Consider the following 25154-nt stretch of genomic DNA (forward strand, 5'->3'; position numbering starts at 1 on the left):
TGTCAAAAGGTACCTCATCATGTATATAGAAATTATGCCAAAGGCTGCTATTTATATGCACAATTTTTCTTTTTAAGAAGCAGATATAACAATAACGGGCAAACATGTGTTTCTCTTAAAAAATGAGCTTTTTTCGGGGCCTAATTCATTTCAATAGAGTTTGTGTGATTAATCATGACACTCTTATCTGTATCAAGATTAGTCCCAATGAAATCAGATTGTATAATTGATATCTCAAACACATATATGAAATGAAAATACAAAACACATTTTGTGGGTAACAAAAAGGGAATAAAATGGCAAAGAAAACTAATTAAAGACAATAAACAGTGCTATGATTGATCAAAGATTTTTTCATATACACTCATACCAGTTCTTGGCATAATTTCTATATAAATGAGGTATGGATCTACCGTCAATTAATGTTTAGCGCAGTTATCAAGAGGTACTTTTGACAATTAGAATGACATCCTGTCTATGGGCCTCATCACGACTTGGGCGGTAACGCAGGCGCTATTAGCGCCGGCGCTATCTGCCCTACCGCCGAACTCCCCGGCGCTAATAGCGCCAGATCACGAGTTCGGCAGTAATGTTAATCCCCATTCCCCATTGAGCCCATTTGGGAATGCCCCATTCTCCATTGGGCTCAATGGGGAAATTTCACGCTAATACCGCTTGCGGATTTCCCGCCGGCGGTATGAGCGCGAAATTTCGGCGGATTTCCCCCCAGCTCAGAGCTGGGGCGAAATCCGCCGAAGTCCTGATTTGGCAGACCCTTAAATCCGGCGGTAATAGCGCTATCGCCGGATTTAAGGGTTACTGCCAAAGTCGTAATGTATATAGCGTGGCAGGTCAAAATATATTATTTGCACAAGAATGTTTATTTTTGATACAGGGTATAGGAGTCTTGCTCTGTGATTGCCAGCAGCTATCCTACATAACTCATAAACATACCAGCGCCAGGCCATAACCTGTTCTATACCCAATTATAGTCATGGTTCAAACTCACTCCAATGACAAGATCGACGCATGGCCCGTAAGGGATCACCGAAATGTAGCAGGGGCCACAAAACAGGCACCCATGGAACCAATGGGACAAACAAGAGGGCGACTTTAAGGAAAAAGAGGAGCAGTGGTCCAGTGCAGTGGGTAGCTCCTCCCCTCGCCTCGCATGTGGAATAGAAACACGCTGAAATCTACAATAAGAGGGCACCTGGAACTCCAAGATAGCATATGTAGTCCTCTGGCTGCAGACCATAAGTCACTGGAGACCCATCCAGGCCCAGAGAACTACAATTCCCAACCACCTTATAGCAAGTATGCACCCCAAACGAGGCTGGAAGGAGGGCCTACAGCACTATATTTACCCAGAAAGGGGCTATAGCAGGAGCAGGAACAAGAAGGAATCAGCAGAGAGTTGAAAGGGGTCAGGAGAAGGAGAAATGAGAGGAAGATCTGGAAGGCAAGGTTGGCAGACAGCCCTGGTGTAGATTGGGGAGGATATAGAGGCGGAAATGAAAGTTACATTGGAGGAGGTGCAGACAGAGCAAGGAGGTGTTCGTAGACTCTAAGGAGGAAGCAGATGTGTGCAAGCAGGTTGGTGGGAAAGATATAAAGGTGTGCATTGCAGATTTTCTATTAGAGGAGGTTGGAAAGTTACAGAAGGAAGTTAAGAAAAATCAGGAGAAGGAGATTGGCAACTTGGAGCGAGTAGTAGATTTGTTAGAGGAGGTGGTAGAAAGTGGGATGCAGGAGAGTACAGAGAGGTGATAATGGAAGAGATCCATAATGTGGTAGGAAGAGAATACAAGGAGTTGGAGGAGGGGAGTCACAAGATGGTAATAGAAGGAGAGAGCAAGGAGGTGGAGGAGGGAAGTACTAAGGAGTTGTCTTGAGAAGACATTATGGAAGTTGAAAGAAAGTGTCAAAGTAGGCAGAGGAAGGAAGGAACACAGGCAGACTGAGGAAGGGAAGGAAGGCAGACAAGCAGAGGAAGGGAGGGAAGAAAATGAAGGGAGGCAGAGAAAGAAGGGAGCAAGGCAGAGAAGAAAGGGAAAGAAGAAAGGAAGAGAAGGAAGGGAAGAAATAGTTGCATGTACATAAGTGTATATGTATAGATGGTGTGTGTGTGTCATGTATACTGTTTATTGCTCATTACTGACCTTCAATGGACAGTGTTGACACTTGTGTCTTCGGTGAGCGTCGGTTTCTTTGAATGCAATGGAAATTGCCAGCCTCGTGGATTCTTGTTATTGCGGTGAAGTTGTAAAGATCACTGTGATCTGGTAGGAAGGAGGTGGTCCGATTTTTCCCTTCATCGTCTTCCCACCACACCTCCAACAGTGGGGATGAACTAGAGGCACTGCAGATGAGTTCAAGAACACCATCCTGAATACCTTTGGCGGTCATGTGAGGGGCAGAGCCTGTGGCAAAAACCAGAGATAGACAAGCTGCGGGTGATGTCATTTAGCCAGTATTTGTATAGTACACATCTGCCATTTATATGGTTATGTACATAATGAAAGTGCATAACTTATTGAGGGGGGATGGAGGGCAGAACAGGTATTTATAGCTCCCGCACCCCTAAAAAATCATAATAAAACTTGAAAGCATGCACACAAACTTGAGTGCAGAGGGAAGAGGGTTGTAGAAAATATTGTCTTGGACTAGTCTTGACCCATGAAAAGTGGTCCAATTTGCACTGCATTTTGTGATTCACCAGCTAATGGCTAAGTCACTTCATTTTTAACAGGGAAGGTGTAATTCCTCAATCATTCTTCAGCACATTGAACTCATCCAACGCTTTATACCCTCATCTCCTGGGGCATAACTGAAGCCCTTGCACTGTATGGAAGGCAGTATGCTAGGACCCCTTGAGTAGCTAAGACGAGCACCCCAGTTATTCCTTAGTTAGGTAGGGACAACCCTTTTGGAGATAGGGAGAGGTGGGTCTTTTCATGATTAGATCTTTTCATTATTATTTAAATCAATATAACACCCCCTTTGTCAGACTCCTTACTCTAGCTCATCACAGTAAGTGTGAGGATGTCTGTGCAGGATGTCACTTAAAGTGTGACGACAGCGCCACAGTTCTTGCATCGAAGCTCTAACACATCTACTATCTCAAAAATCAAAATCAAACAGAAGTTAAATTAGATGCTCCACTTACTCAGAACCTCATTCAAATGTTCTCTCATGTAATAGGGTGACCACATTTCCAAAATTGAAAACGGAACGGGCAATGGAGGTAAGATTTCAATTTTGTAGCAACCATCGACACTATCTCCACGTGCTCCATCTGCATCCCATTCATTATCTTTGAGGCCCTTCCTCCAGTGACAGGAACCTTCTTCTAATTAAAAAAAGTATGCCCCTCCTTCCCCTTCAGGGGGTAGAATACCTCAGTTTTCCACTCAACCTCAGTTACATTTTTACTGCGGGGGCCTTCATTGTCTTGCTGCTGTGCTTTGAGGGGCAACGTTTGGTGGCAATGTGTGTGCTCTCCCCTACACATGGGCGAGATGTGGGGAAAAGAGTGACTGTCTTCACTGCGCTGACCTTAGTAGCCTGGGTATTAACCACGATCAAATTGCGGCGTGGGTTTTAATGGTGCTGCTGATGTCAGCGTGTCAAAGCCATGCCTGGGGTAGGAAGAGGCATTTAGGCGGTGGGACCCGGAACTGGAAGTACGGCCTGGCACCCAGCTGCAAGGTAGGTGGGGGTAGGTAGGTGGGGTGCATAAGCAGACACACCAGGAGGTGTCGGTGGGTCCCCCTTTGTATGTAAAGAGTGGGGAAGAGATGGAATTGGGAGGAGTGAAGGGCACCCCTCAATCATAACAGAGGGCACAGTCGGGAGGCCTAACCAACAATGGTGCAGCAAGTCCCTTGAAATCAGGACCAGTGCAATAAATGAAGCACAGCAAATGCTATGCTGCAAAGACATGCTTATATCATCCTGTGCGCCCTGTTGGGTGAGGGGGTCGGGTTCGATTCATCCAGCCCCTTGTACTTGAGGGCGACCACTGCCAAGCAAACAAGGCAGCGAATGTCCAGAGTCTTTAAGTGACAGGAAACCACCAGGTTCTTCACTTCTCCTTTCCCCATACAGTTCTCTATTCAAGTCATTCTGTGACATTAGATCAGCAGGTTCCTCATCTCTCCCTTCCTCAGATATTCCTTCTTCCAAATCATCCTGGAACATTGCGTGGAAAAGCGAAGGATCTCCTGTTACTACGCTATCACCTTTCACAACAGATGATATGGGCCTTTTGACAGCCCTAACTATTAGTGACTGTGGCGTATGGCTAGATCCCATCTTCCGTCGTTGTTTCTGCCTGCTTAGTACACGTTCACGTTCACTCACAGGCATCTGATTTCCTTCAATTCTCCTCTTGCGAGTTATCCACTCTACATTGGCCTGCAGCCTCCTTCCTTCCATGTCCATGTCCCTCCCCCCATTTTCAACATGCTTCATGGCTAGATCTTTTCTTTGGTTATGTTCTATTTCTCTGACTCATCCCAGCTGAGACTGACACGTTTCCACATAGGTTGTCTGTTCCCTCTCTCCCAGTACGATCGCACATTCGGAAATCTCACTGTGCCACACCTCCTCTTTAATGACAATTGTGCGCCGGATCTCATTGTTGTCAATGGTGATGAGACTCCCTCCTTGCACATGACCCAGAAGTGATTTCTGTTATGCAGCTGTTGGTCGTGCAGAGTATGGGCTATCCCTCTGTTCCCAAGTATCAGACTGACAATCACGGTAATACCGCCAGAGTGATGTTTAGGGCCAAAGGTGGTAGTCCGTAGAGCCAGGACTCGGGAACAACCGGAAAAACCCCTGGAGCGCTGCAAAGGAAGGTATAAGGTTATGTAACAGTACAGAGTGTAGGAATCTTAGTGAAAACATCCAGGGCACTAAATACCTGTGAGTACTGGAGCGTTGTCTCAGGGAATCGGACGTAGGCGATAGCCAGTTGTTAGAAAGTGGTAGCGGGTCCGGGCAGATGTGGCAGCAGGGACGGGCAGGTGACCACCTAAGACAGGACCGGAGTCCTGATGTAACACATGATCCGTAGAGTGTACCAAGCAGTCCGAGGGGCTAAACACAAGGCAGTCCGTAGGGCAGAGCGTAGGTCGGCATCAGTGGATCCAAATTCCAAGGTAAGTAAAGGGCCAAGACACAAGCAATCCGTTGGGCAAAATAGTTCGTCAACAAATAATCCCAGATTCCAAAGCAGACAAAGGTTAGGTACTGAGCGGTCCGTTGAACAAAAGCTGAGGTCAGATGAAGTAAGGAGTCCTGAAACGAAGCGCAAGCAACACGTGATCCAGAGAGAACAGCTGTGAAGCAACGCCTTCCGTAACCGGACTCCTTTTATCCATGGAAAGGAAACACGTGACCACTGTCACGTGACACATGTACCCAAGCGTTGCAGTATTGCTAGGCAACGAGTCACGTGCTCCGAGCCGCGCTGGGTCGCGCAGTCCTCCGTGCGTTTCTGTGGTGAAGAAGCCTCCAGTTCGCTTGCCACAAACATGAAGGGCGATAAACTCCAGCCCTGCCGAGCATGCCACGCCGTGCCCCATAGCGTGACACCTGATAAGGCAATAAGGTACCCCTGTCGGGATGTGTGTGTTTGGGTGCTGGTTGAGAAGAGGCTGTGGACGTGGAGGGGCGTGTCTTTGTAGGAAGAGTAGTAGCTTGTGCGGGGAGCGGTGTGACAGAATCCCCCCGCAAGGGCCCACGACCCCGTGGGCTAGCCGGGTTGTCCCTATGAAACCGTGACACCAGAAGAGGGGCCTGGACGTCATGGGAGGGAACCCAGGATCGGTCCTCTGGACCATAACCCAGCCAGTCCACCAGGTACTGGAGGCAGCCCCTATGGAAGCGGGACCCGAGGATGGCACTGACCTCAAAAATGTCTTGGGAAGACACAGAGACGGGGGTGGGAGGAACAAGGACGCGAGTGGAAGCAAGGTATGGCTTAAGGAGGGAGACATGGAAAACCGGGTGGATCCGCCAAGCACGCGGAACAGACAGACGCAGGGCCACGGGATTTAGGATTCCGATGATCCGATAGGGGCCCACAAAGCGGGGCAACAGCTTGCGACAACCAGGGATTCGCAAGTGTCTGGTCGACAACCACACCCGATCGCCCACATGATACACCGGCGCCTCGGCCCGCTTACGGTCTGCCTTAACCTTCATCACCGACTGAGCCTCACGGAGGTGGACCAAAGTTTGTGCATGAACACCTGCTAGATCACGCACGCAGGCGTTAGCAGCAGGAGTGACAGATGAGAAATCAGGGAGCGGTAGGGCGCGAGGATGTTGTCCATACAGAGAATAGAAGGGAGAGAACCCAGTGGCCGAATGACGGGAATTATTGTATGCGAACTCAGCTAGGTAGAGCAGCTTGAACCAGGAGTCCTGGTACTGAAGGGACAGACAGCGCAGGTACTGTTCTAGGGCTTGGTTAACCCTCTCCGTCTGCCCATCGCTTTCAGGGTGGTATGCCGAAGAGAAGCGAGCATCGATCCCCAGGAGTCCGGTAAGAGCACGCCAGAAGCAGGACGTGAACTGGGATACCCGGTCCGATATAATGACATGAGGTAGACCGAAAAGACAGAAAACCGTCTTGAAGAACAGGCGAGCCAGTGTTGGGGCCAATGGTATGCCTGTGCAGGGAATGAAACGGGCCATTTTGGTGTATGAGTCGACGATAACCCATATGGTATCGTAACCCTGTCTGCGAGGTAGATCAGTGATGAGGTCCATAGAGATGGTGTGCCAAGGCCTGGGAGGTATGGGTAATGGCAGGAGCAACCCCAATGGCCGTCCTCTGCGTGTTTTGCATTGTGCACATATAGAACATGTGTTTACATAGTTTTCTATGTCCTTTCTCATGGATGGCCACCAGCACCACCGTTGTAACAATTCAAGGGTGCGTTGTTGCCCGGGATGGCCATTTTTGGCCGCATCATGTGACCATGCCAGCGCCTGGTTGCGTGCATCGCATGTAGGAAGGAATAGTTTGCCCTGAATGAAAGGTAGTCCGTCCTGGAGTGTAATGTCCCATTCCGTGAGTGTATGAGGATGTTGAGAAACCCATTGTCTGATGGCAGTGAGCATGGGTGGCGAGGGCGTACACATGCAAACAACATGGCTTTTCCCTAATAGTGTGTCTGGAAATGAAACCAAGGATTCACCACCGGGAGATCGAGACAAAGCGTCAGCCTTGCTATGGATGAGGCCTGGTCTGTGTTTTACAACAAAATCGAAGGCAGCAAAAAACAAGTGCCAGCGTACCTGCCGGCTGTTTACACACTTCAGGGAGGCCAGGTCTTGCAGGTTTTTGTCGTCTGTATAAACCACCGTTTGGTGCTTTGCCCCCATGAGATGATGTCGCCATGTCTAGAGGGCGTCCTTGATGGCCAGCAGTTCTTTCTCGGTTACAGTGTAGTGAGTTTCGGCTGCCGAGAACTTCCGAGAATGATAGGCCACCGGATGTAACCGACCCGTGGCTGGACATGACTGGGACAACACCGCACCTAGTGCAAACGAAGAGGCGTCTGCTTCCAGGACGTAGGGGAGGTCGGGATCGGGGTGTTGTAGGACCGGGGCAGAAGTAAACCTGGACTTGAGTGCCTCGAATGCCCTTTGCTGCGTAGGGGTCCAAGAGTACGGGACAAGAGGACTGGTCAAAGAGGTCAGGGGAGAAACAATGGAAGAGAAGCCGGCGATGAACCGTCGGTAGAAATTAGCGAAACCAAGAAAGGACTGAAGTTGTTTAATGTTAGTCGGAGTCGGCCATTCCATGACAGCACGAACCTTGGACTGGTTCATGGACAAGCCTCCGGGGGAGATGTGGAAACCTAGAAACTCCACTTCCTTTGAATGGAAAGTACATTTCTCCGGCTTGGCGAACAAGGCGTTCGCCTTAAGGCGAGAGAGGACCTCTCTGACATGACAAATGTGTTCCTCCAACGAGGACGAGAAAACCAATATATCGTCCAGGTATACTACCACGTACGTATCCAAGATGTCAGAGAATACGTCATTGATAAACCGCTGGAAAGTTGCGGGAGCGTTACAAAGCCCAAAGGGCATTACGGTGTACTCGAATAACCCCTGCCGGGAGCAGAAGGCCGTCTTCCACTCATCCCCAAGTCACATACGGATCAGGTTGTATGCCCCTCTTAGGTCCAACTTGGTAAAAACAGTAGCCCTTGTTAATCTGTCCAGCAGTGTGGAGATGAGTGGTAGAGGGTACCTGTTTTTATGGTAACGGCATTCAACCTCCTGTAGTCCACACATGGACGCAAATCGCCTTCCTTTTTTGGCACGAAAAATATCGGGCTGGTAGCAGGGGAACACGATGGACGGATGTGACCCAATTGCAACGCCTGATGGATGTATTCATTGAGGGCCCGCTCCTCTGATTGGGACAATGAGTAGATCCTCCCCCTGGGTATAGGTGCATCCGGAACCAGATCAATCAGACAGTCGTATGGTCTATGTGGGGGTAGACCCTCCGCCGTGGCTTTATCAAACACCATGTGGAATTCATGATACTCGATGGGGATATTAGCCAGGATGGCCCCCACGGTATGCGAAGGCCCTGTCTCTGAGGTTACGTCATTAATGCGAGTAGAGGCCATGGCGCCCAGGATCGTGGCAGGAGAGGAGAGCGATTCGCCATCCACAAGACAAAACTGCTGACACACCTCTGACTCGAACGTGACTTGTCCTGTCCCCCAATTAATCAACGGGTTGTGTTGCCGTAACCAGGGTATTCCCATTATAACACCGAATTGTGGTGTAGTGATAAGGTCGAATGACATGATTTCCCTGTGGGTGCTCTGAATCAATACTTCCAAGGGCGCAGTGTGAAACTGAATGGGGCTGGAAGACAAGGACTTGCCGTCAACAGCATGTACGGGTTCTGGGTGCTCTTTTCTGACCAGGGGTAGGTTGAGACGATGGGCCAAGGCTATATCGATAAAACAACCTGTGGCCCCAGAGTCGATTACAATATGAACCACATGTGCGACCTCCCTAGTGGGTTTCATAAGGGCCTGGACTACCACTGGTCTGACAGGGCCGAAGGCGGGTTCAGAGGGGTTTGAAGACAGGCTCGCCGGTGCCCCCTGTATCATGGGCGAGCCCTCTGAAAACCCGGGGTTTTGTTCTAAGGGCGTCGGGGGCATTCCATTACATAGTGCCCGTTTAACCCGCAATAAAAGCAGGCGTTATCCGCCCTCCGGCGTTCACGCTCGGACGGTGTTATCGGGCTTCGGATACCACCTATTTGCATGGGTTCGGAAGAGGTGGTAGAAGAGGCCTGGCCGGACTGGCTAGTGAACATTGTTTCTGTCCTTCTCTCGGATCTCCTTGCATCTATCAGTAAAGCGAGATCCACCAGATCCGAAAACACTGAGGGAAGGGCAGGAACCACTGAAAGCGCATCCTTCATGGTGTTACATAAGCCACGGTAGAACACAATCGCCTTTTTCTCCTCCGGCCAGGAAGTCTCGGCGGCGAGTTGGTTATACCGAGCGATGTATTCTATCAACGATAGTTTACCCTGTGTTAGGTCCAGGAGTTCCAGATCCCTTGATTGAGCCTTATGGCGTGTATCAAAGACCTTGGCCATTTCCGTTATGAGAAGGTCAAAATCATACAAAGCGGCATGATCGTTTTCCAACATTGGATTTGCCCAGGTGGCCGCCACCCCAGATAAATGTGACAGAAGAAACGCGGCCTTTGTGACTGAATCGGGGAATGCTAAGGGTCTGCATAAGAAGTGGAGTTTACATTGATTAATGAAGGTACGGTATTTTCGAGGGTCCCCCTGGTAGCGTTCTGGGGCAGCAAGGGGAACGGGTGTCGGAAGCAACATAGGAGTGGGTGCAGAGGCCGGAACAGGTGCTGGCTGATCCGGGGGGCCGGAGTCCCCGAATTCGGTGTCTGGGGGTAATGGGTAACGTGTGCTCTGTAAGGCGTCAAGACGGTCATGTATGGCGGTTGTAGCGGCGGCCATGTCGGTCCTGAGGGCCGCTACTGCTTGCATCAAAGCGGTCACTGGGTCCCCGGTGGAGGGATTCATACTCTGGATGACCAAAAAGGCTTCACAGTCTGTTACGCAGCTGTTGGTCGTGCAGAGTATGGGCTATCCCTCTGTTCCCAAGTATCAGACTGACAATCACGGTAATACCGCCAGAGTGATGTTTAGGGCCAAAGGTGGTAGTCCGTAGAGCCAGGACTCGGGAACAACCGGAAAAACCCCTGGAGCGCTGCAAAGGAAGGTATAAGGTTATGTAACAGTACAGAGTGTAGGAATCTTAGTGAAAACATCCAGGGCACTAAATACCTGTCAGTACTGGAGCGTTGTCTCAGGGAATCGGAAGTAGGCGATAGCCGGTTGTTAGAAAGTGGTAGCAGGTCCGGGCAGATGTGGCAGCAGGGACGGGCAGGTGACCACCTAAGACAGGACCGGAGTCCTGATGTAACACATGATCCGTAGAGTGTACCAGAGCAGTCCGAGGGGCTAAACACAAGGCAGTCCGTAGGGCAGAGCGTAGGTCGGCATCAGTGGATCCAAATTCCAAGGTAAGTAAAGGGCCAAGACACAAGCAATCCGTTGGGCAAAATAGTTCGTCAACAAATAATCCCAGATTCTAAAGCAGACAAAGGTTAGGTACTGAGCGGTCCGTTGAACAAAAGCCGAGGTCAGATGAAGTAAGGAGTCCTGAAACGAAGCGCAAGCGACACGTGATCCAGAGAGAACAGCTGTGAAGCAACGCCTTTCGTAACCGGACTCCTTTTATCCATGGAAAGGAAACACGTGACCACTGTCACGTGACACATGTACCCAAGCGTTGCAGTATTGCTAGGCAACGAGTCACGTGCTCCGAGCCGCGCTGGGTCGCGCAGTCCGTGCGTTTCTGTGGTGAAGAAGCCTCCAGTTCGCTTGCCACAAACATGAAGGGCAAAAGCCGAGGTCAGATGAAGTAAGGAGTCCTGAAACGAAGCGCAAGCGACACGTGATCCAGAGAGAACAGCTGTGAAGCAACGCCTTTCGTAACCGGACTCCTTTTATCCATGGAAAGGAAACACGTGACCACTGTCACGTGACACATGTACCCAAGCGTTGCAGTATTGCTAGGCAACGAGTCACGTGCTCCGAGCCGCGCTGGGTCGCGCAGTCCTCCGTGCGTTTCTGTGGTGAAGAAGCCTCCAGTTCGCTTGCCACAAACATGAAGGGCTAAAAGTAGTAGCTTGTGCGGGGAGCGGTGTGACAATTTCTCTGTCCACATCTCATACACATCCGACCAAAAAGCTGGACACCTACCTCTGTGTGGGAAGTCCAACACACATCTATAACACTCCTTTCCTGGTCGACTCCTGCTTTTGCCTAACCATGCGCTTTTTTTTAATTCTGACACCAGCAATGATATTCAACTCCCTTTTATTTTCCATCTTGGCCACTTGCTCTTCAGTATGAGAGAGGCACTCTTAAAAGATGTCTCCGAAGTTGTGTAGCGTTCATATTTCCTTTTAATAAACAAATATGCTAGCACGTTTTCTCACATTTCTAGGCCTTTCCTCTAGCTTTTCAAAGGCTATGCAATGAGTCTTGCGCCGACGGCGCTTTTCACTGCTCATGGAATTCTGCGCCTCGCGCTTAGTGAGGTTTGTTTTCATTTCATTTCTTTCAACATAAAATGCTTTCTAATGCAGCAGCTCGCTTGTGACATATACCCATTAATAATAGTTTTAAGTGTTTATAACAGTTGTAAACGATCATATTCGACAGTGGCACAGCACCCTGGCATTACTATTTGTAAGTGCATGCCCTACAAAACAGCATAATGTAATGTTCGTTCGTCCTACCTTTGTTTGTTTACTTTGTAAATTTAAAGTGCAGCGCACCTTACCATCTTCGCCCTTGCTGCAGTTTCATTTCCAGACAACACCACTTTCAATTTTCCCCACATTATCTTTGCTGTGTTGGCTCCTTGTTTGAGTTATATGTATATTTCTTATTTTTATTTTATGTAACCTTTGCCTCAGGCTACTCACTCCACTTGTCGTTCATTCAGTCACCTTCTCAGACTGTTTCTCCTTCATTTTGTATGTCTCTCTTGCAACCTTTCCTTTGGCCCCTTCCCTGTTTTTTTTTCAACCTCCACTTCAGGCTGGTAACATCTCCTTTTGATTCCTTTAGTCAATTCTGCAGTTCATTTTCCTCCTCAAGCTATTTAGTTTCTCACCATTCATCATTCATTTCAGTAGCTTCACTCAGCTTTACAGGCCCCTTTGTTTCTCGCGGGCTGCTTTCCTTTGGCTACTTCCATGGGCTACCGTTAACTTCCATATTTCTTTTCCTGTTAGCAGTGTGAGTTGGTCGTTACCTCGCCGCCAATTGTTGTGTTCTTTGCTGACACCACCTTGATTATCATGTTTTCATCAAATCATGACAGGAGACGACCTGCATGTCTGACTCCTTTATTCCTCCAACATAACTGCATTCCTCCCACTCCATTCCTTCCCAAGTTCTATTCTTCACAATTCCACATTCTATTCAGCCACAACAATCTATACTGCAATAGTACATATAGTGCTTTGAACAGCAGGAATCACTCAAGAGCGCTGCAAGCCTGTATTAACTTGTACATGCTTACATTTGCAAAGCAACCTCTGAAGTGTTTTTATGTTACTTTAATTTACTGAACTTATGTAACCATTCATTATGGCAAAGTACCTAGAAGCTTGATTGCTTACTTAAACATGCATGCACACAGGCTTATATGTTCAGTCCTGCATAGACTACATATTGAACCAGCAAGTCGTGCATGCAAATTCGTCTCCACTGCCCATAAAGATTCCTTATCAATGAAATCAAAACTAGGGATCAGTCTGTGTCTCATCGTCCAAAAACAAATTGTGCTTGTGTCCAAAACGCATCTGGCCCTCACACTAGAAACAAATAATAACAAAAGGTGCAAGCTAAAGAACTTTGTCTCAAATCTAGGAAAAAGTGTGTAAAACCTAAATATCTGAGTTCAACAAAATAATCCTTGAATCCAGGGGTTAATTCCCTTCCCCTGGACTGTTTCAGGTAGAACATTTGAAAATGTTGTATTTAAACCATGGCTCTCCAAGAATAGTAGAAATGTTTCATTCGTCCAACAATTGTCTTTTCCAGGAAATGATGTTGCAAAGATGGCAAAGTGTCTCTTTTGCCAACACAATGGGGTGTTAAAGATGGCAAAATGTCTTTTCTATATTGTAATTATTACAGATGACTTCCTGATGTACTCTCCTACCAGAAAACCTGCCCCTTTTGGCTTGGTTGATTCCCTGGTATACTCTCCTGCCAGGTATCTTTTCCCAAAAGACTGACTGCCAGATGGTCTCTTTCACCAGGACTTTCTACAATGTTCACAATGTTTTCTTCTCCTTCTGGGACTTGCAGATCCCCTGGTGTACTTTCCTGCTAGGTATCGTTTCCAAAAGGACTGACTGACTGCCTGATGGTCTCTTTCACCAGGACCTTCCGCAACGTTCTCTTTCCTTCTTAGTATAACACAGTTGCACTTCTACTGCTTATAGCTCATTGACTTCAGATAATACTTTTCCAACTTTCCCCATATTAATATCTTAGAAATGGAAATGTGTTCAAGTTCTGTCTGTCAACCCCTTCATTAGCATTTCTTGGCTTTTGGCAATGTTTGTTCCAATTTCCCCCAAATTGACATTTCACATGAAAAGACTTGTACAACTGTTGCCTTTCAGCTTCTTCATTAGCATCTCTTGGCTTGTGACAATGCGTGTTCCAAGGTTCCCCAAATTGACTTTTCATATAAGGAGATTCTAGTAAAGTCAGTCTTTCTATGTTACTTGTTTGATGTTTAAAGTACCTTCCCAATTGCGCCTGTCGGTATGCCCCAGGGCTCCCAGTACTCTTGGTCAGACTCACCGGTGTTTACTGGCATGTCCGACCTGTGGCGTAGAACTGCAGCGCCGTCCATGCCTCAGGAAAGCGTTCCCCGCTTTTCAGGCCCTCTCGTGGTTCTCCTGACAGCTACTCTGTCGTTCGCCGGTGAAACCTCTGCCTTTCACTGTGGCTGCAACCTCGACAGCCTCTCCACAGCTGCTGGTCTGCAAACGGTCCTTCTGCGCCACCCACTCTGCTTCTTGTGGTCTCTCACTGTCTCAGTGGGAAGCGCCTGCTTTCCTCCAAAGAGTTTGTTCATGTGTGTCTTCTTCCAATTCTGAGTCCTGCTGCATCTGCTCTGGATCCCTCTTCTCCCGCTTCACTTCTGCCACACTTGCTTTGCAAAAAGTACACCATTTTTAAATGTCCCGCACAGCTAATCTTCATCACGACTAGTCTGCACATTCAACTCAATGTTATTTCAGCTCCACATTAACTCCTTTCTCCTCTTCTTTGTTCCAGTACTGTAGATTGTATGGGAGTTGAAGCCATATGATTTTTAAGCTCTTGACAATTACATTGTCTTGAATACTTGTTGAAACCAACATTTTCAGGAACAGGAGGTGTTAAGTGTGCCTTAGATGTAGTGATATTTTGCTCAGGACCTTGATTTAGAATAAAATCATTAGAGACAAAGGATGTTAAACGGTGTGAACGTTATTCTGCCAAGGGTGTTCTGCAGAAAAAGTTCTTTGGGTCCTACCATGCGAGGGATTTGCAAAGTGACAACATGCCATCAGGTATTCAGGAATCATAGGGTCTTCTTCATTATTAAGAGAAGAATACTGCACCTCTCCTAAGGGAGTCACCACATCTCCCCGACAGCTATCTCCTCCCATGAGATCCTCCCTCATAATACCCCCCCATCCCAGGGTCAGGATTAGGTAGCGGCTGCCTTCCCCTGGCCACATGGGAGGAGATTTTAGGCTGGGCTTCAGTGATGACTCACAGTACCGTGCTGAGGTTTGATAAAAAACGAGTCACTTCGAGTGCCTTGCGAACAGCTGATAATGTTGACAGAGGACAGACACTAAGATTGGTTATTGTAGCACTGTGCTAAAGAGGGCGTGCTATTGTAGGATGTTACTTACATCCATTAGAAGCTGATTTGCATTCGCAGAAGCTGAATTGCCCCACTGAGTGATAAGTAGGTTTAATGATGTGGGAGTTTCCATTTGAACCCTATGTAAACACCATGCAAAGCCCATTTGGTGGCTGGCTGCCTGACTAGACGAGACAAGCTGAGACGAGGGGCTGTTGTCAGACAGATCACAGTGGTTGCTATGTTTCTTTTAGAAGCCAGCATCTTATAAATTATATTTTCCTTGAATGAACATTGTGCCAATGCTGATCTTTTTTCTCTTTTTGAATGATAGATTCAATGTTGTGTTCTCATTTTGCTCATTCAGCTTTTCAATGAGGTGAACCAGTCTATAGTGGTTTTTCTACCGAAGAAGGGGAAGGATCCTTGTAAGGGCATAGATAAGGCCTTGCGTGCTTGTCAGGATATGGTGTTAGATATCCTAGGGCCCCTTACACAGATTTCTGATATGTTGGAAGAAAGTGTAGCTTTGGAAACTCCCCTTGATGTGACAGTCCTCAGGGGCTAGATTCAGAGATGTGTCTGCCTTTTAGGCAACGGTAATACCACCTTGTCCACTGAACGCAGGAAGGCGCTGCTTATGCGTCTCGATCCTAAGTTGGCAGATATGGCTTTTTCCGAAGCAGGGCCTAGAGCACAGGGTTTGTTGTTTGGAGTCCTCCTTTGCCCACACATTTACAGCCTTGGATAAGGCTCAGACCAATATCAAGAAAGCTTTGTGTCCAGGTGTTTTTCCCAGTCCTGGATGAGGTAGAACCAGCTCCTCTAGCCGTCCGTTTCAGGGCTCTGCTCGTCTCGTGTAGTTTGTCACCAGAGGCATGCGAGCAAGGTCATTTGTGGCAAGAGGCTCCACAGATGTGTATTTTTCAGGAACGCAGGAAGGGGGTCGCTTTTCCAGAGGGGCAAGTCAAGCTAGATCTGCAGCAGTAAATGTTTAAGTGTTTCTTACCGAAGAGACCTTGGGGGAAGGCTGCTCGTTTTCTTCCCAGTTGGTCTGCTAACTACAGATGCATGGGTTCTACAGGCAGTGTCTGGGTTTCGCATAGAGTTTTTTCCCCTCCCAATCAGGAGGTTCTTCCTTGTCTGCTGGTTTTCAGTCAAGAAGAAAAGGACCTAGTGAACAAGGAAGTGCAGGATTTTATTTACAAGGGGGCTGTAGTTCCCAGCTCTTATCTTCACTTTCCCTTTCACAGCTCAATTTTCCTTCTGCCAAAACCGGATTGGAGTTTCCACCCAGTGATAAAGCTTAAAGCCCTCAATGTGTTTGTGGTTTATCATCATTTCAAGATGGAGGGGCTTCATCTTCCCAGGGACTCTCTCCTCCCGGGGGACTTGATGTGCAAAATCGATTTCAAGGACGCCTATCTGGTTGTTCCGGTGAATCCTCCCCATCAGGAGTATCTACAGTTTCAGTGGCAGGGATTCCAATTCGCCTCCCTCCCATTCGATCTCGCCTCAACTCTGTGGTGCTTCACAAAGCGTTTGCGCCCAGTGATGGCTTTATTGCAGGTAAGGTGGGCGGGGGCAATAATAATTTACTTGGCCAACATGCTCCTGCTAGCTCAGCAGCGGGAGTTGCTGGAAGCTCATCTCCGGTTGGCGAATTCTCTCCTGCAGGACTTGGGGTTTGTCATCAACTGAGACAAATCTGTGCTCATGCCTTCATGGTGGATCCAATTTCTAGGCTTCGTTATCGATTCTGAGCTGTGTCAGAGCCTTCTTTCCCAGAAACAGATACAGGGTATTCGCAGTCAGATCAAGTCTGTCTTGAAGAGAAGATTTCCCTGCCTCCGGATCCTACCGAGGGTCATCGGGTTGTTTTACGGCCTCTATTTAGGCCATTTTTCCGGGTCCGTTGCATTACCAGGCCCTTCAGAGGTTGAAGATCAGTCATCTAAAACAAGGGGGTGCCATATTCACAGGTGGTGAGGCTTTCCCCGGAAATGGTGGCTTCAGCACATCGAGGTCTGAAACGGGAGAGCTATTGTTGTTCTTACTCCCAATATGGTGTTAGAGTTGGGCGCCAGTCTGTCAGGCTGGGGGCAAAACGGCAGGAGGTGTCCATGGGCGGAAAGCGGTCTGTTCAGGAGAAGTCTCTTTATATAAATTGTCTTGCGCTTCTAGCGGGTTCATTTTCGGTCAAGGGAAAGATGAATTGTTGCATTATCCTGAGAATGGACAACATCTCAGCGGTACATTATATCAACAAGCAGTGCAAAGATCTGGCGGATTTGGGCCAGAAATGTTGGCATTTTTGTCTCAGCAGGGGAATAATGTTTCAGGCAGAGTATCTCCCGGGTCTAGTGAACACAGTAGCAGATTGGAATTCAAGGTTTCTACGGGATGGAAGCAATTGGAAACTAACACAGACCATGTTTGACCGTCCAGAACAGGTCTATAGTCCCCAGGAACGCCTGTTAGACTTTCAGCAAGGATCCCAGGATATGCTCACCTATGTTACCCGATTCAGGCAGTTAGTCAAGGAAGCTGATTGGTCCCCGGAGGCGAGTTTTACCCTTTTCAGGAGAGGACTGAATGAGGAGATTAAGGATGAGTTGGCCAGAGTGGCTCGCCCAAACTCATTCCAGGCACTAATGGACCTTGCCATGCAAATAGATTTTCATATACAGGAAAGGAAGGCCCTCAGAGAATACCTGGATACCAACCTTGAAAACGGCACCATAAGACCCTCAAAATCTCCAGCGGGTGCTTCATTGTTCTTTGTTCCCAAGAAGGACACAAAGGAACTCAGACCTTGCCTCAACTATCGTGGCTTAAATCAATGCACCCTCAAAGATCGGTACCCACTACCCCTGATCTCGGATATTCTGGAAGCTTTGAGAGGCGCCGTAGAAATTCACAAAGTTGGATGTCTGGGGTGCCTATCATTTGATCTGTGTCCGGGAAGGAGACGAATGGAAAACAGCCTTTAGAACACCCTTTGGTCACTATGAATATCTAGTCATGCCCTTTGGACTAGCTAATGCCCCCGTGGTTTTTCAACATTTTATGGATAGGGTGTTTTCTGACATGTTATTCCTTTTTGTCATTGTCTATCTGGATGACATATTGATCTTTTCCAAGGATCCTCTAAAGCATGAAGAGCATGTAAAGGCAGTACTGCAATGACTCAGTGAACACAAACTTTTAGCCAAACCCGAAAAATGCCTGTTCCACGTTACTTCTGTTCACTACCTGGGATTCATCCTTAGCCCAGAAGGAATTGGTATGGACCCTTCAAAGGTAAAGGCCATACCGGCATGGCCTGCTCCCAAGTCCGTGAAACAAGTTCAATCCTTCCTGGGGCTTGACAACTTCTACCAGAAGTTCATTTCTACCTTTTCCGAGATCGTCCAGCCGATTGTTGCTCTCTTGAAGAAAGACACTCCCTTTATCTGGTCTACACCGCAAGACAAAGCATTCCAACGAATGAAGACAGAGTTCACGCAAGCCCCCATCCTGGCCCACCCAGACATAAATCGCCCATTCCTAGTGGAAACAGATGCCTCTAACTACGCCTTAGGAGTGGTCTTGAAACAGGAACTTGAGGATAAACTGGAACACCCCATTGCTTACCTCTCACGAACCCTGACTCCCAGTGAGACACACTATTCTGTCCTGGAAAAGGAACTGTTAGCCATCCGCCAAGCCTTCACTGAATGGCGACATCTACTTCTGGGTGCTAGATATCCAGTTCAGGTCCGCACGGCCCATCGGAATCTTCAAATTCTACAATCATTGGAGTGCTGGAACAGTCGTCAGGCGCGTTGGGCCTACTTTTTTGCCCAATACCAAAATGCCAAATCACTCATGTTCCGGGATCACAAAACATGATTGCTGACGCCTTATCTCGATATCCTGACTATGTAACTACTGAAGATAAGGCCTATCCTAAGATGTTTCCCCACACGATCTTTGTAGCTCAAGCAGTCAACCTCCTGGAAGAAATTCGAGTACAAACCCAATCCTCTGACCTCTGGAAGGATATTTCAAGGAAGAATCCATGGAACCTAAGACTTAAGGAAGGATACGTATTCAAGGACAATGCACTGGTCATTCCTACACAGAAATTGCAACAAAGAATGATAAACCTCTGTCATGATACCCTTCACTCCGGACATCGTGGCAAAACCAACACCCTCCGTCTTATACAAAGACAGTTTTGGTGGCCTGGAATGAAGATCGATGTACAGCAGTACATCAAAGCTTGTGCTGTCTGCAGTCAAAACAAACATGATAACAAGAGACCGGCGGGTCTTCTAAGGCAACCATCGCTGCCAACAAGGCCATGGGAATTCATTGCTACAGACTTCATTGTGGAATTACCACCTTCCCGAGGGTACATGACCATCATGGTTACCATAGATTTGTTCACTCATATGGCTCATTTTACACCCCTGTGTAAGTTACCATCCTCGTCCGAACTTGCTGGAATCTTCCTGGAACATATATTTTGTTTACATGGACTCCCTTCCAAGATCATATCTGATTGAGGACCTCAGTACGTTTCTCAATTCTGGAAACATCTCTGTCGCATTTTGGGAATCCAACGCGCCCTCTCATCTGGTTATCAACCCCAGACCAACGGGGCCACAGAACGTGCTAATCAGACCCTGGAACAGTATCTTCGATATTTCGCCACCAAGGTTCAGGATGACTGGTCGCTCCTGATACCCGTGGCTGAATTTGCCTACAACAATTCTGACCATTCAACAATTAAGACCAGCCCCTTTTATTGTAGGCAAGGTTTCCATCCATCAGTTCTACCCTCTGTTCTCCCTCATCCTACACCAGCACCTACTGTCGACTCCTGGATTGAAACCCTCATCAACATACACCAAGAGGCCAAAGAAAATTTAGAGAAGGCCAGAACACAGACTAAGAGGTATGCAGATTTAAAAAGGAGACCAGGTCCTTCTTATGCAATCGGTGATCAAGTCTGGTTGTCCTCGAAATTACTACCCCGGCATCTAGGCCAAAAAAGTTGGCCCCTCGGTACTATGGTCCATTTCACATCAAGGAAATTATCAATCCAGTTTCATACCGGATTAGTCTACCAGACTCTTGGAAGAAAATTCACCAAGTATTCCACACATCCTTATTAAAACCCTACCACCAAGCCTCCTGGAAATCCTACCGACCTCCTCCTCTACTGGTTGACAACCAATTGGAATATGAAGTATCTCAAATATGTGACTCCAGGTATAAACGGGGTCAGCTTCAATACCTGGTTGAATGGAAAGGATATCCTCCTAGTGAAAGAACCTGGGAACCACTTTCTAATCTCAAGGCCCCTCGACTACTCAGAAGATTTCACCTTATACACCCGGGCAAACCTGGTGGAACAGGTTTTCGGAGGAGGCATGCTGTCATGACCCACAGAACGCGCCCCTTCTGGACTTCCTGGTCCTTGTCACGGCGGGGCTTACATTCATTGTTTCTCCCAACATGGCCGTATCACGTGATACGCCTCGCACCAGCCTTCACGGCGGACCTAGTACGTTCCATAAATATGCCACGCCCCCGCGGCCCCGCACGTCTCAATGCTATTGCGAAGTAGCGACCAGACGTGTGCTCCGTAGCTCGCGGTATTGTTTCCCTTGCTTCTTGCACTCTAACCCAATCCTGGACTCGTGTGCTAGTTGCGTACCCTGTTATTTCCTGGATTCCTGGATCCCTGCATCCCGGTACTTGAATGCACGCTGGAGTCGGAAGAGACTCGCGCAGCCTTATTCAAGACTCGAGCAGTACGCAAGAAGGCATTGATCAAGAAATCCAGCAAAGATCGAACTCAGGTGAGAAGGGGGGAACTCCTGGACACATTTGGCGGGGGGGGGTATGGCATCTAAGTCAGTTTTCCTGGGGGATGATCTGCAAGATATCCTTAAAGCAACTGATTGGTCCAGGGAGTCTACATTTAAGGTTTTCTATCATAAAAGGTTCAACATGTGGCTAATGTGGGTTTGCAAGAGCTTTGAACTTCCATAATATGAAGCCTCCGGTCTCGCCGTGGAATGGCTAACCCCCCACTTTAGCATGAGTGGGGGTTTAGATTCTATTAAGAGACACTGAGGTGAGTATTTTCCCTCCCACCCTCCCCCATCATGTGTTTGGTCTCTTACAGTTGCCCTGCGAGTATGTCTTCCGTAAGAACGATTCGCATGATGTTCAGAAAAGGAACTGTGGCAGTCGGACTTCGCTCTCCGGATGGATGTCAGTGCTAGTTTAGACTGTTCTTGTTGTTCTTGCCTTTGCCTCAGAGCTATAGAAGAGGACAAAGGGCTACCTGCATAGGGCTTGATAGGGGAGCTCGGACCCTCATTGGTGGATGAAGGCATGGTTGCCATCTTGGACTGGGGTCTTCACGTAAAGTGACAAATTTGTTTGTTCATGTTTCTAAAATATTCAGTGTTTTAGAAACAGGTTTTATTTCTTTACTTCTGTTTTGAGGAGTAAAGGTGATTGATGCATAATACTTCCCTCTCTGTCTTTTACTAGAATCTAAACCCCACTCATGTTAATTTTGTGGGGGGTTGGCCCCTGTACATATGAAAAAATATTACTTACCTGGTTCTTCATACTCAAGCGGCTCACAGCTGGTCTGTGCTAGGACTACATCTGCCCATCAGGTTGCAACATAGGACATCTTTCCTGGGCCTTCCAAAAGTCAGTGCTTTAAGAGGGCTTGGGCAAGCCGGGGACAAGCCCTGGCAGTCTCCAAAATGTGAGGCTGAGCAGGTGCCCTACCGGAGCAACCCAGTCCCACCACACTCCTTACCCCGCCACGACTGCAGCTGTAACGGGAGATGAGCCTGCCACCATGATTGAGTCAGGCAGCTGTGACTGACAGAAGTGCCAGCAAGCCACAGCGTTGTGCAAACTGTTTGAGCGACGCTGTGGCTGACTGGCACTTCTGTCGGTCACAGCCGCCTGCAGGAAGCACACAGCTTCTCACAGCTCGCCATAGGACTGCACCCTCCCCTTGCCCTCATTAGCCTTCATGGCCGTGTCCTTCCTTCTTTCCTTAGCTCCTGTAGTTCTTCCCCTCTGGGCGACATTCAGCATCCGAAAAATGTATCGGTTGCCATGGCAATTTTCAAAGCGATGAAAAATAAATATTTTGGAGGCACCTGGGCAGCAAAAACCGAATACGCTACAGTGCGTTTTATTTTTAATGAGGGCCTTGAAAAGTGCTTTGTGGGTATTAATAAATAGGACAAAAGGCTGATAATGTACACAGTCCAGCTAAGTTACAAAAAAATCATTTTCTTTGCGCATTTATCAGTAATTCACTTGCTGATAAATGTGCAAAGAAAAGGAAAAATGTTCTCTCCTTTCACCGATGATTCCCAGCTTTTCCTCATTCCCTCTGCCTTTCGCTCCTCCTTCTTTCCTCCTCCCCTTTTTCTTCCCTCTTCTCTCATCTTTCCCCTTTTTCTTCCTTTCCTCATCTCTTCACTTCCCCATCGCTCCACCTTTCTCTTCATCGCCCATTCTCTCTTCTTCCCTGTCTCTTCCTTTCCCATTTTCTCTTCCCCTTCTATCCCCTCCCAGCCAATAGTGGATATTTCCACAGAGCGGGTAAAGATAGCTGCCATTTCATTTACGATGGTCCAAACTGTAATGGGAGAGGAGGGGAACTATCTTACCAGGTGATTCTAAACGCTGAGCAAAAGCTTAGATTGAACATTTTCTGATTTCAGGGGAACTGAAGGCACTTTGACACCTTTCTTTGGTGAAGCGACATCTATTAACATTTTTGGGCAAAATAAAATGTAATGTTTTAGCTTGTCTAATTAAGGTGCAGCAGTATCAACAATTCAATTTAACTTTCTGCAGAGTATCCCGCCATTTGTGGCGTAGGAGTGTCTCTGGAGGTCGTAACTCACACATACAAGTCGTTTTTGGCTAGTGGAATTATAAAAAGGTTGGAAATGGCAGGGCCGTTGGCAGACAAATTAACAAGCTGATCATGGAAAAAAATCGTTTTGGATGGATTAGGCAGTTGGGATTCATCGGGCATAGAGGAATCATTCTTTGTTTAATTTATACATATATATTTTAACAATTTCACAACTGATTACTCATCCATAGAGTGGGAAATTTTAAAAGCACAAAACATTCCCTATTGACATTAAGAACTGAGGTAAAATTGGACATTGAATATCTAGAATATTTTGTTAATATTGATAATTGGAGGGGATTGGAGAATTCATACAACTTCATGTATATTGTACAGGCTCTCGAACCCTAAATTCTGAGGTTTTTTTTAACACTGGTAAGGGGTGTGTGTGTGTAGGGGGAGGGCAGATAGAAAACAAGAGAGAAGAGAAGGAAAAGGAGGGTGATTGGAGGAAAAGGAAGGAGGAAGAAAAATGACAGGCTGCGAAGGATGCAAGAAAATGGAAAGAAAGAACGAAAAGGGGATCAGAAGAGAAGGGAAAGACAGAAGGGGAGGAAGAGAGAAGGGGAAAGGAAAGAAGGGAAATGGAAGTGGGAAATGAGAAGACAAGAGGGCGAGAGAGAAGGTACAACGGAATCAAAAGAGAGAAGGGGGACTGAAGATATGGGGGAATGGAAAGGGGGATTGGGTAAAGTGAAGGTGAAAGGAAGAGTGAAGGGGAGGCAGAGATGGGTGAAAAGAAGGTGGAAGGTAAGATAAGGGCGATGGAAGGCTAGAGAGCAGAAAGAGAATGGGGAATTGGAAGAGAGAAGGGGTAGAAAGAGAAGGGCATGGAAAAGTGAAGGGGAAGAAAGAGATGAGGAAAGGAAGAGAGAAGGGGTAAAAGAAGGGGGAAGGAAGAGGGAAGGTGGAAGGAAAATAGAGAAAAGGAGAGAAGGAGGAAGCAAAATGAAAGAAGATGAAAGGATGCAAAAGAGAGAAGAAGGGAGAGAAGCGAAAGGAAGCAAGTAGGAGGAAGAGAAGGGGAAGAAAGAGAAGGATGGGAAGGAGAAAGGAAGGAGGAAGTAGGAGAGAAAGGGGGGCACCACAGTCCCACAACACAAGTCTATAGTCGTTCGTTTTTTTTTCATAATAGCGTGATATACATAAGCAGACCTGCCGACATTCATCAGGCCCTGAGAGGGAGATTTCATGACAGAAATCGGGAGAAAGTATTTTTCCCATAGGATTGCATTGGAGTTACAATTATTTTAGGCGAGAGACAGTAAAAAATAGCCCCATTTTCCATAAAAAAAATCGGGAGTCTCCCGCCTAAATCGGGAGGGTTGGCATGTATGCATAAGCTATGAAGTGCATCAGAATCACTTACAGAGCTGAGGATAAGACACAGTGCAATTAAATGATTGGCCAAAGGATCACACACTTTCGTTGTACCAAACAGACAGTGTTGCGATATACACTTGGTTATGTAGGGCCGACCACCCCTGTGCATTTTTACCTGTTCTTCTTTAGGCCACGTCTGTTCGGATCCATGAAGTATTAGACCACGCCCATCAGGCAAGCCAAGACCCCCAAGTCAGCTCCCCCTGCCCACTCAATTTCTTACCCCACTTAAAGCACTGCCAAAAGTGCACATGTATTTGGCATACATGCCAACCCTTCTGTTAGGCCTGCTATGTGTCTCACTCATGCACATACCATATTAAAGACACGGAGCCTGATATCCTACGAACTTGCTTTATTCAGGCTCTCACACTTACTGCCTTCCTTCCCTCCGTCCCCTCCCCTTCCACTTTCCTCCCGCTCCTTCTGCCTTGGTCCTCTTAAAGGGGCCATGTCCTTTTCCATGTACAATACCTTCCAATTTAGGCGGGAGACTCCCGACTTTTCGTGAAAAAATATTACTAATTTCCACGTTCTCTCGCCTAAATTACTTCTAGCCCCAATGCATCCCTATTGGAAAATGTGCAACTCCTGATTTCTCTGATGAAATCTCCCACCCAGATGAGTTGGAAAGTTGGCATGTCTGATTTGGTGAGGTCAGGAAAACGCCTGTCTATTTTCTACTGGATCTGATGAGGTGTTCCCAAAACCGGGAAGTGGTTTTTAACGAAAATGGATTGGGACGACGGGACAGA

At 47.4% G+C, this 25154-nt stretch overlaps 1 protein-coding gene across 1 annotated transcript in view; it reads right to left on the bottom strand.

Annotated features, from left to right (window-relative positions):
- The window catches only part of LOC138521749 (butyrophilin subfamily 1 member A1-like), a 403727-nt gene that overhangs the window by 212831 nt on the left and 165742 nt on the right, over positions 1-25154 (bottom strand). The window contains exon 6 of the mRNA XM_069634802.1: positions 2163-2423. Coding sequence (XP_069490903.1) covers positions 2163-2423 — 261 coding nt within the window. The remainder of the gene's footprint in view (positions 1-2162; positions 2424-25154) is intronic.

Source organism: Ambystoma mexicanum, chromosome 13 (assembly GCF_040938575.1).
Source record: "Ambystoma mexicanum isolate Mex_15411 chromosome 13, UKY_AmexF1_1, whole genome shotgun sequence".
NCBI lineage: Eukaryota > Metazoa > Chordata > Amphibia > Caudata > Ambystomatidae > Ambystoma > Ambystoma mexicanum.